The 12201-nt window shown below is 39.4% G+C and overlaps 1 protein-coding gene across 3 annotated transcripts in view; it reads left to right on the top strand.

Moving 5' to 3' along the window:
- The window catches only part of ctbp2a (C-terminal binding protein 2a), a 70110-nt gene that overhangs the window by 47390 nt on the left and 10519 nt on the right, over positions 1 to 12201 (top strand). For all 3 annotated transcript variants that reach the window (XM_028006406.1, XM_028006407.1, XM_028006408.1), the window contains one exon: positions 10884 to 11038. In XM_028006406.1, the coding sequence (XP_027862207.1) occupies positions 10884 to 11038 (155 nt within the window). The remainder of the gene's footprint in view (positions 1 to 10883; positions 11039 to 12201) is intronic.

Here is a 12201-nt window from a genome sequence, read left to right as displayed (position 1 = left end):
CTTTGATCAGTTTAGACAAGTCTAAGTGAGAGACGTTAACTTTGCTTCTCCTTAGGGCCCCGAGATAACGTAAAATTAATGTTGGTCTGTAATTAAGAATGATATTTACTTATTTATATTTTCAAACCTCGCTCCAGCTTTTTACAGTATAACTCGAATCCTTTGCCCACAACCAAACAATGCTGTTTACACGAATATACCACAAGCCTTCAGTTCAAATCGTCAGGATTAAGCAAAGAGAATGAAACTAAGGCACGTTGACAGAAAGGGAAACATTATCAAAAGCAGATATTCACAGAGACAGACGTACATGGACACAGCACCTAGACTGTCAATGGGCACACAGCAGTCACCAGGCCCTTACCTTTAGAGCTAAATGTTTCTGTTTGCATAAACAAGCTAAAGTGTCTATTTTTATCTTATGTTTGCTTCCAAATAGAGCATCATTTAATAATATGGGTTTAAATCCTCTTTCCCCCAAAAAAATGTATTATTCTTCAAGCTTATGTATATAAATATGACAAATAATGTTTTGGAACTCTAAAGATGCTAAGGTGCAGGCTCCCAGTTGCAACATTTTTTTTTTTGGACCTGACCCAGAACTTTGTCAACACCATCTGACAAAAATAAATGTAAAATTATTTTTAATGACCCTATTAGTGATATTTTTACTCAGTTTTACAGACAAATGCTTCTCAAGAAACAAAAGAAATATTATTTAAAACAAAATACAACAGAAAGTCCATCTGACAGAGTTGACAGTGCATGACGGAGTTGACACAGAAATAAAGGTGGTGACAAACTAGTGAGTAAATAGAAATACTTGATACATGTGAAGTAAGGCCATTTATGTAAAATGCATTAAAATGAATTAACTGCACATTTAAGTGAGATTTGTCAACACTATCACTGAAAGAGTCACACTGTCAGTAAAAACTCTGACAGACTTGAAATGCCAAACTACCTCAGTTTATATGATGTAATAGGAGGAGGACATATTTGTTTTAAACAATTATAATGTATTGAGTTCTGCTCCAGGACAAGGGATTTTACAGACACCCTCCACCTACTACAAAGTTTAAAATAAAAAAATATTCAGCAAACACCAGGAAAACATACATTGTTGTGCTCACATGGCCCAGGTTAGTTTAGTCAGATATTTGAAAAAATTATATTTTGTTTATATTTTATAAAAAAAATTGTGCTTTATCCATAGGACCTGTTTTGTCCCTCTTCTCAAGAATCACTGGTTCCCTTTAAAGAACTTCACTGGCTGTTGCGATATTCTCACTTACAAATTATCTGTATTTTTTTCTTCCCGCTCTCAGTTTCTTCCGAGCAGCCAACATGCTCGCACATGGATGACTGTAGTTTCAGTGCTGTTGTAAAAGACTGATGTTGACTCGCCCCATGAGCCGTCTCTGTTAGCCAACTCTTGTCACATCAGGGCATTTCAAGAATGGCTTCCTTTTGTCCTTCAAAATAAGAGTTTCTAATCTCTCTGGTGAGAACCTTCACAGTCACACTTGCTTTGCCGTAAAGCTATACATTGAAAAAACCGTTGTGTCATTTTAGCATTATCCCACTATAAATCCCCTGCCGATCCATATCATTATCGTTAGTACACAAACTGTAGCTAAAATTAGGGCCTAATTAAGTTTTTGTTTGCTGAAACAATGGCCGTGGCACTTCCACTTGTCATAGCTCGCATTATGTTTGGAGTCAGAGGTTGGGTGGCCTGCAGGGACAAGATTTGATGTAATTACAATAAAGCTTGTGCTTTGCTTCCTGCTGCACTTGCCACAAAGAAAACCCACCGGGGGGTCAGTACTTCCCCTCCCTCATTTCACTCATCTCCAAAGCCCGCCAGCTTGGGAGTTACTAGGTAACCAGAACCAGCTGTTGGTCCCAAGCCACTAAGGCCGTTTTTGTCCAGCACCACTTGCCAAGTATTTTTTTTTTTTTTTTTTTTTTTTTCAAGCTTACTGTGAACTCCGTCCCTGACATCATCGCGCCATGGAAAATACTCCTCACTTCCTTTTGTTTTTGCAGTTTTATGTGCTCCACAAAAACACCTACTGATGCATGTATCGCGCAGGTCTGACGAGTTTATGTGGCTGTTAGGGACAGAGATGGGAAAGAGATCCATGAGTAAGTGGGTGTTGAGTGTTTGGCCAAAGCAGCCCCCTGTAATTTAAAAAATGACGCAAGAGAGGGTCTGAGTGTCTGACTCCTCTGCAGGTGAAGAGAATAAACTGTTTCAAAAGGCTATTAACGGAAATCTGAGACAGAAAGCTCACACAGTGAAAATATTTGTAAAATTATAATAGGGAAGGTAAGTTGATGCAAGTCTGTGGTCCCAGAGTGCAACATTTACATTTCAAAGTGTGTGACAACCTCACAAATAGGAAGCCACAAATAAATCTGAAGGGAGCACAATAACTTCCAAATAAAATTGTCTATGTAAAGCAGCGAAAGCGTGTCGGAGATCCGTGAAACCGCAAATCCAGGCTGCTCGATTTGTCAGAAAATAGAGCCTGAAAGGAGAAAAAAAAAAAGATTTCAGATGTAGTTTGATGTTTTTGAATGCCATTTTAAACACTGGTTTCCAAGTGCTTAGAAAGAAACAGGTTGGAATGAGATTTTATATTCTTTTGTCATTTTTTCTTTCTGTTTAAGGAAATGATCCCTCTCGCTCTTGAGTGAAATCTCTGACTCACAGCGTCTGGCTGCGGAGCTATCTGAGCTAATTTTCCTACGCGGACAGGGCCAAATAACAGAGTCAGACGTTAAATTGTATTCACAAAAGAGTGACGCGTTTCCCCGAGTTCTCCGTTTCTCTTTCTTCAAGTTTAAAACAACTATTTGCACTGTCAAGATCCAAAAAGGCTTTTTATTTCGGAACATCTGTAATCCATTTGTGGTGGAGCGTATGCTGTGGCCAGCTCTGCCAAAGGTTTCCATACTTCCTGACAAGTGGTGCAGTTTGTGATTAGTGTTGGCTAATGATACCATCAACTTTAGTCCAACAAAGCTTTTCTTGAGTAATGCAAGGACATGTGAGCATCACTGTATTAGAAAAAAAAAAAAAATCTATTGTCACGGTTAGATTTACTTACTCGCCCTGTTGGCTTATTTGTTGGTTTCTTTCTTGCTGAGAGACAATGCTGGCTGTTGAGCTGTAATAAATACTTTAATTACAAAACAGGACATTGGCATAGCCAATTTACATTTTAATCCCAAAGACAAGCAGCCAAAGTATTTTCCAGCCCAACATAAACCATCTTTAATTCTGTTGTTTTTGCTGCTCGCTTAAGTTTATATAACTGTTGAATAATGTCTCTGGTGTTTTTCTTCCCTGCTTCAGGGTGAGAGTCTGGTTCAGGTTGGATCTTTATGACTGGGTAGAACTAGCTCTGCTTCCTACAGGTTCATGCTGCCTTGGACTTCATCCCATCAAACAGGCAGGATTTGGACATAGAAAATATAAAATCATCTAGGCTCTCTTAAATTGAATTAACTAGCGGTTCAAAGTTGCTGTTTAGATGCAAATATGTTTCTGTTGCTTCCTTGGGGAAGACACTTGGACCCCCTTTCCTGCTGGTGGTTGGACTCCGTTTCTGTCAGGCTGCCTAAGGGCAGCTGTGGCTACAATGTAGCGACCACCATCGACGTGTGAATCATACATGCAGTATGGAGTACTAAAGGAAACTGTGGACTTAGTTTGAAAATTTGAATAAGGATACCTCACAGGTGGTCATGGGCTTCAGGAGATGATGCACAATTTGTGATGCGTTAAGTCCTATCTCTTATTGGAAGTATGTGTAATGTTTATGATGGGGTCTTATTTTGTTTGCTGCTTGTGTTTTGGGATTAAGGCTGTAAAACGTACAGTGATCACACTGAACATCGACTTCACTGGGAGTTCTCTCTGTTAAACGGGAGATGTTTCTCTCCACTGTTGCCTCATGGTTACTAAGAGGAGGGATTGTTACAAAGTCAAGGATTCTTCTTTTTTTTCTAAATTGAGTTTGATTTGCTTGCATTATAACTAGGATTTGGATTACAATGCATGCAGTTGGATTTAAATCTGTCTAGATGACTGGATTGAATTAATTTGATCTGATTTCTATTTCTGTATATCTATTGGATCTCTATGCCTTGTAGATTTCTTTGATTCAACATTTGCTATAAAGTGGTGCTACATGGATAACTTGAATTGAGTTGAAGATTAATGACCTGGTTTTTTCAACCTTTTTGGTGACAAGTTGTCTAAGGTTATTGTTAGGTTTGTAGATTATTTAATTTAGTCTTTATGATGTCTGAAAGCATGAGAAAAACCAAAACAAACCAAGGTATTGTTTTGCAAATTATACTTAAACTTCACCTTTAAGATGGTTTAGACATTTCCATCTCCGAGTAAAAGCTCAAGTTAATCTAAGGTGTTTTATATAAACATCACCAACACCTGTATTATTATTATTATTATTATTAAGAATGCTATATTATCCTTTGTGACAACAGATCGATGTTTCAATTAGAATGTTTTTCTAAAAAGCTCTCTAAAATCTTGGGTTCATCAGCAGTATTGTTTCCAATGTGTTGTCTGCTTCTAAGCACAAATGAAATGAACATGCAACACAACTTTCCTTAAAAGTGTCTCTCATTCTATATATGAGAAGATTTATTTATTTCCTTTAGAACATCTCCATATGTAAGCAGAAAAAACTTAGAGCACAGCAACATTAAAAAAGCATAACAACTAAAATGTTCTAGTCTAGACTAGGTCAAAGTCGATTGCTTTGGTCAGAAGAACTAAGAACTCGTTGTGTAAGGCATTATTCACTGTTTTCTTCTGGAGGAAGCTCATTCAAGGACACGTGGATAAGGATAGTGCTATCCACAGTGTTGTCACTAAAAGCCAGCATAGTGCATAGTGACTCGAGTTGAAGGCTAATCAAGGAATAATTTTGTTTCTGATATGTGATTATTTACAATTAATCTACAAGCCCTTTTGTAGATTGAGTTCATAGAAGCGCTCTGTGACCAGTTCTCCATCACATCATTCATGCTACGTTACAATTTTCAACACAAAAATCTATGAAATAACAATGTATAGTCTTACAAATATTGATACTACTTGGATTTTAATTATCAGACTTTGTGAACTTAGTTGTAGTATCCATCCATCCATTTTCTGTTCACCCTTTGTCCCTAGTGGGATCGGGAGGGTTGCCGGTGCCTATCTCTAGCTACGTTCCGGGCGAGAGGCGGTGTACACCCTGGTCACCAGTCTGTCACAGGGCAACACAGAGACAGACTGGATAAACAACCTGAGAATTTAGAGAGACCAATTAACCTCCGGAGTACCCGGAGAAAACCCACGCATGCACAGGGAGAACATGCAAACTCCATGCAGAAAGACCCCGGCCGGGAATCGAACCCAGGACCTTCTTGCTGCAAGGCAACAGTGCTACCAACTGCGCCACTGTGCAGCTGTGGTAATGTTTTCCAAAAACTACTGAAGTCTTCACAGTACAGCTGTATTTGTATTGATATTAAATGACACGCAGGTGGACCCTGTTCACTGAGGGGGTCATTATTTGCACTGGAAGTTTAAGAGTTCCAGAGGGGATTGAACAGAGTTGTATGACAAACCTTTTTGATTTTTATCTGTGATAACATTTGACAACCATGTTTCATTTTCCTTTCACACCACGATTATTCACATTTCGCAGAGTGACATTGCGTGACCTGCTGACATATTTTATTTTTGAAAGTTTTTGAGAGAGTGCAGGTAAAAAAACAGTTTGCTTTAAGAATTCAGAAAAATCTCTTTAGGTGTATTTTTTTTTTCTTTGATCTAAAACTGGAGCCAACTCTCAGTTCTCTCGGTGTATTACCAGTAAGTTTGTTCTAATTACTGGTCAGGTATCAGAGCCATTTAGACCCACATTAACAACCTTGTTAAGTGTTAATTATCTGCAGGTTATTTGTGTCTTAAATTCAGCCTCACGTTCTGCCTTATTAGGCTGCAGTCAGCCAATTAGCCACCAGGAAATAATTAATCAGCAGATTCTTGACCCAGTACCTTTAACTAAAGCAGCATTTATTCCACCAACTGCTTCCTTCTCATTCATTTAGGGATTAAAAGCATCTGATTCCGACTTGCCACCTCAGGGTGTCAGCTTCTTTTTTCTCACAACGTTGCTTTTGTGCGGCTGTCGTCAGGAGATGGAGGTATTTTCCAGTCTGATAATGAACTCTGCAGGGGTGTGATGATGAGCCGGGGAGCTACAGGTGTATTTGGCGAGGCTGCAGTCTGCTCCTTACACCTGCTTTACTAGTACATACACCCACACACACACACACACCCACCCCCACGAAAACACATCAAACAGGCACATACACAAACTTAAGAGTCCAACCAGCAATATAACCGTAATTTACAGACTGTAAGTCGCTATTTTTTATATTTTTTTCACATTTCTGCATGATGACTACTGTTCAAGAGCAGCATGATGTGCCTGACTCGCACTAATAACAGGCCACATGTCCATGATGTGCATCGCACACAAAAACAGCGCATTTGACCCACACAAAGTCCAGTGCATGCACGCATATGTCTACGCAGACTATTTGTTACAAATTACACAAAATAATTAAAAAATTTAAAAACTTTTAAAAAGAAGCAAAGCCAGCCTATTTGAAGTGGACTTTCCTCCTGTCGTTTCCCAGGCTCAAGGTGTGTGACTGTGACATTCAGAGGAGGAGCAGGTGAAGGGACAACATTTTTCAATTTCCACTCCTTTTGGCAAACGCTTTGATGAGATTCAACTGTTTGAATGTCTGTTTACTCAATTTTTTAATTAGCCGCACTGCTCAGGCACATTAGCTTATGGAAAAAATACTTGAAAATCTTTCAGGTTATTGTAAAAATGCTGTATTAGCAGATATTCAGCTGAGTACAGATTTATTTGTCTGTCATGAAGACTGATTTACTGCATAGGTGCTTTGAAATAGAGCAACATTTGTCTCCGGCCTTCGACTAATTCACACGCATATTTAATTACGGGTTTAAATCATGAGCTGTATGTATATTCACTGTCAGTCCTACAATTATTCATGCAATTGCTAAATGTCATTTGAAATTATTTTCATTCACCTAAGATGTTTTTGTCTGAGTGTTAAAAGTTTAAAATAAGTATTTATTTTGGATTTTAAAACAATCTGTTTTTTATTTTAATATAAAGTTATTTAAACCTTCCTCAACAATCAATTGAAAATAATTGCTAATTAGTTGTTCCCTGGGTTACTTTAAATTTTACTCCTGCTCTGGAGCAGCAGGTCTCTGAGGTGGGACTTAGCTTTGCTTTCATGCTGCGGTTCCTCCAGCCACACAGATCAAAATAATGTTACGTTCAAACTTACCACAACCAAACCCGCTGCTTTATACCAAATGTAGTTTTAAATGTCTTAACTTTGGCAAAAAGAAAAATCTTTCTATATGTTACAGATGCCTTGCAGTTTAATATTCAGAGTTGTTCAACCTCTCTGTGTTTGTAACATAATCTCCTCTGTCTCTATTAGCCGCCTTGAGGAACTGAACATATTTTCAAATCGGTTAAGGATTTCCAAAGAGCAAATTTACCAATATAGAGCTCTGCACTGTCATAGCGAGTAAACTTCACACATCAATATATATTTTTTTAGAGCTCTGACATTTAAAATCTAAAGCCACAGAATTTCTGTGGTGCAATAAAATATCCTGACGAGGTGAAAAAAATGAAAACCGTGTCACTGGCTATGCCGGCATGTTTTCAAGCCTGAAAGTTTGTTTTTACTTCACCGACTGGAACGTTTTCTCCGACATAGTTGCAAGAATTAGAAAAGGATGAAGTGTAAAACTTCTAGTTTGACACCATCAAGACATTTTTATATGTATAACTCCATCTGGATCTTTATGAATGGAAGAATCACGACATAAAAGCCAAAACATTCCAGCTTTCCACTAAATCGAGGAAGACACTGCTGTACTTCATCATAGTAGATACTGGGTACTATCCCACAACAGTCCATTTCAGATCATTCTTTCGCTACGTGAGCTAAGCAATTAACTGATAGAGCACAACACTGAGTGATTCAAGTCAACCCAGGAATGCTGTGCCCTGATCAGCCATGGGAACTAGTCATGTACCATAACCACTGTGAACTGTAAGGGGAAATGTGGAATGAGTTTGATGTGGCACAAACAGAGGCAGCAGTTGGAGCAGCTGCAGTTTTACACAGAGCAGGGATGTTGTCTCATCCTTCAGAGTCCATCCAGAATTCTAATGACATGTTGGTATTACAAAACCTCGACAGTGAATCAAAAGGACAAAGCCAGTAAAGGTAATTGTTTTCCGTTCACGCTCTGCCAGTCTGACACGGAGTTTCAAGCTGCTTTGTGAGACTGAACGATCCTTGTTTGGGACTTTACAGCAAGATTTTCCAAAATCAAACACCTCTTCTGAAGTTGGAAACCCACAAGAGGCAGATTATGAAAGAATCAAAGGCGACGAGGCAACAGAGGATTCTTTGCCTTTGTGCAGCTTTAAAGTTTGTTTTATTAAACTCTGCTTGCTGCCCACTTCACTCTTCTGGTCTGTGTCTTTTCTGACACAGATGCCGCATGCCACCCAGCTGCCGGACGTAATTCTTATGGTGGGATAACCGATGTGTAAAAATTAACAGGAGGCGTTCGGTGTCACCAATGATGTTTTACAATCTGTCCCTGCAAAGCCTGACAGTTCATTTGTTATCGCAGAGATAAATTTGTGTAAATGCATCGTCAGTCATCTCGTGTTCACTCCTTTAGCGATCTTTCATCGGCTGCAGAGTGGTGAATTCCTCTCTTCCCCCGTCAGTCCTGCTTTGGATTTGGATCAGTTCGTCCTCGACTGTTGTAGAAGAACAAGAAGCGGAGCCAGAGGCATTAATCAAATGAATGAAGCTAATAATAATTCCAGTCATTTGTCAGAGCAATGATATTAATGTCAACCTACTAAGCTCTATTTTTTATAAAAATTGATCCTCTGATTCCAGTTCACTCTTGAACAGGGGAACGCCGCTGCTCCTCATTTTGCATGCAAAAGGGTTTCAGTTGTTCATTTATTTATTTACTGGGGGAAGCGGCTGGGGTATATCGATTCTCCAAAATGCAGTGCATGTTTTTTAAATGAAGCAGTGCAATGCACAGGTCTCCAAACATATGAGATTTAGCATTTATCTTTTTCCCTTAAAATTCAACTCATACACCGGCATTATTCTTTGATTTCAGGTGTTAAGTATTGTTTCACAAAGTATATTGTGTACACAATGGTGATAAAATGAGAGGCTTTAAATGTTTGGCACAGTAACACGGAAATAACTAAATGGTTTTTGATGCAAATGGACATACAGCTCTGGAAAAAATTAAGAGCCCACTACTCAAAACCCATGAAAACCACCAAATACTGATTTATGAACTCTTCCTGAGTTAAAACATTAGTATTGTTGTTTCTACATTAATATAAACTTGTTTTCTTTGCATCATTTGAGGCATGGAAGCACTGCGTCCTTTTCGTTATTTTGACAATTTTTCATTTTCTGCACATAACATTTTTGCTTCGAATTTCGGAGACATGTTGTCAGTAGTTCATGGAATAAAAGAACAATGTTCACTTTACTCAAACATACACCTATAAAAAATAAAATCAGAGAAAGTGATCATTTTAAGTGGTCTCTTAATTATTTGCATAGCTGTATGTTAATACTGTTTGCTAAATAAGTTTTACTTTGCAATTACAAGCAAGTAAATACCAAATAAAAAATCGATTTCTAAAATTAAAACAACTAAAATGGTTACTTTTAAAGTATCAGAAAAGTAACCAACAATTAAACTGACGAAGTACTATTTATCCTTTTTACACAAGAAGCAAAACTCTGCAAAAAATCCTTGGCAGCATGCAGGAACCCGCCTTTTTTCTCCTAGGTTTAGCATGGTTTGTTAATTTGTCCATGCAGGCACATGTACTGCTTCCTCTACGTATGCTTGGACATTTCAGCCGTAGAGGTCAGAAAAGCTTTTCTCTTCTCTCCTAAACCGGAGGAGTTAGAGGCGCAGTCACGATGCGAGCAGGCTTGGATGTCCTCTCCAGCAGCGCAGATGCCACTAAATAAAATATTTCATAATCCTGCCCAAATCCTCTAATCACCATGACAACAGGCAGCAGGGAGCCAGAGAGTGGATGTGTTTGGACCCCCCACCTCCCATCTCTCTTTTTTTTCTTCTTCTCCCTCTTTTTCCCTCTTTCATCAGCATTTGGGCGCACACAGTCTGATTATATTTTACCTCCTGTTAAACCGACTTGAAACTTTTATTGATTGAACTTAGCAGGGGTTTTATTAATGGCCGTGACCCCCTTTTATGGAGAAACGTCCAAACTGCTCATTTTTATTCCAGCATCAGAATGACTGCAAATAATCTACACTGTACACCCACCATCTAAAAATACACAGCAAAGACCTGCCCTGGCTCCTGTGAAGTGATAGGATAATGGAGGTGATGACCTCATGAGGTGAAAGGACCTGTTGCCTGGTAACAGTTTGGGAAAACAGCAAGTCATGGGGTGGTCGCATCGTGGATGCGAATATGTGTGTCTGAGATATCGACCTGCGCCGACAGGTAGAGGAGACGATGATGACGGTGGCTTGAGAGAAGAAGAGAGGTCAAGTTTTGTGGAAATCGATCCGAAGCCAAAAACAGGATCTGTCGTCAACACTTCCTGCATGCGCCTCCTGACTTCACTGCGTTTGTGCCAGGTGCAAATAATTGACCGCCTGTTTTCTCTGCCTCTCCGCAGGTATCCGGCCCCAGATTATGAATGGGCCTATGCACCCGCGCCCCCTGGTGGCGCTGCTGGATGGGCGCGACTGCACCGTGGAGATGCCCATCCTCAAAGACCTGGCCACCGTGGCTTTCTGTGACGCCCAGTCCACGCAGGAGATACATGAAAAGGTATCGTTTAGCTCTTAGTCAATATAATCACCGATTCCTCTTAGATGTTGTTGCCTTTTAACTTCTTCCAGTGATGAAGAGGGAGATTTTTCACATTAGCCTGGGAAAAAAAAAAATCACTAAACGTTTCAATAATGGAAAGAAAAAAGGCGCACAAACCGGCGTAACACTGTATGAACTTCTGTTTCTAATATTGTTTTGCTTTCTGCTTGTCGAAGAAGAAAAATCCTTGTCCTCCTTCCAAGCCTCCCCCTCTGTAATGTTTTAATGATATTTCAGCCCACTGGCTCATTCCAATCTCCCAGTACAGCCATAATGGTTTCATCACTGACGCTAATCCCACTGGGGGCTGAAGTGCAGCTTTGTTAAATAAGGAGGAGTGGGAGGAGGAGGAGGAGGAGGAGGCTGGTAATAGAAATGCAGTGTAATTGTTCTCAGCCAGAGTGGGTGAAACGTTTGTCTTACTTTACTGTCTGTACGCCGGGGCCGATGAGCGGCAAGTTTACAATCCAAACTCAAAAAGAGCTTTCTAAGGGATTGGAGGAGAAAAGGACAGTAAAACCATCTCCGTTGTTCTGCCTACGTGGAAGTGGTTTCCTTGAACATACGTGTGTTTTAATTTTACAGTTCAAGTTGATGAGATCCAAAGTAAATCTTTTTGTTGGTATTAGTAATCTGTGTGCAGCGAAATGCTCTCAGTGTGATTATGTTACACAAACAGAGGGCCCATCTGGAAGCATCAGTGTTGGCTGCAGTCCCACAACGATAACGACACAGCAGAGGATACAGAGGGGCTGCAAATATGCACACACACACACACACACACGCCCCAACACACGCGCATGGACACACACGCACTCCGAATTACAGATGAACAACATCACCAACTCTCTGTGGGAAAACTGAAGCATCGCTTTGTTTTGTTGTGTTTTTATAACAAGACATCCTTGAAGTTTTCAGACGTAGCAATGAAGGAATCAGACATATGGGGACTGATTGATTAATTCATTTATGGTTTTGTTTGTTCTCATTCATTTCTGTTTCATTATAAGATTTCTTTTTTTTATTTACAGTCCAATACTTTAGAATATATGTTCAGATGAGGCTTGTTTATCAGATTAAAAGTACCTTAGGGAAATAACAACCAATATGCACATATTAAG

This window comes from Xiphophorus couchianus, chromosome 22, assembly GCF_001444195.1.
Source record: "Xiphophorus couchianus chromosome 22, X_couchianus-1.0, whole genome shotgun sequence".
In the NCBI taxonomy this organism is placed as follows: domain Eukaryota; kingdom Metazoa; phylum Chordata; class Actinopteri; order Cyprinodontiformes; family Poeciliidae; genus Xiphophorus; species Xiphophorus couchianus.
The sequence above is the reverse complement of the archived record's forward strand: the minus strand, read 5'-3'. Positions and strand labels throughout refer to the sequence as shown.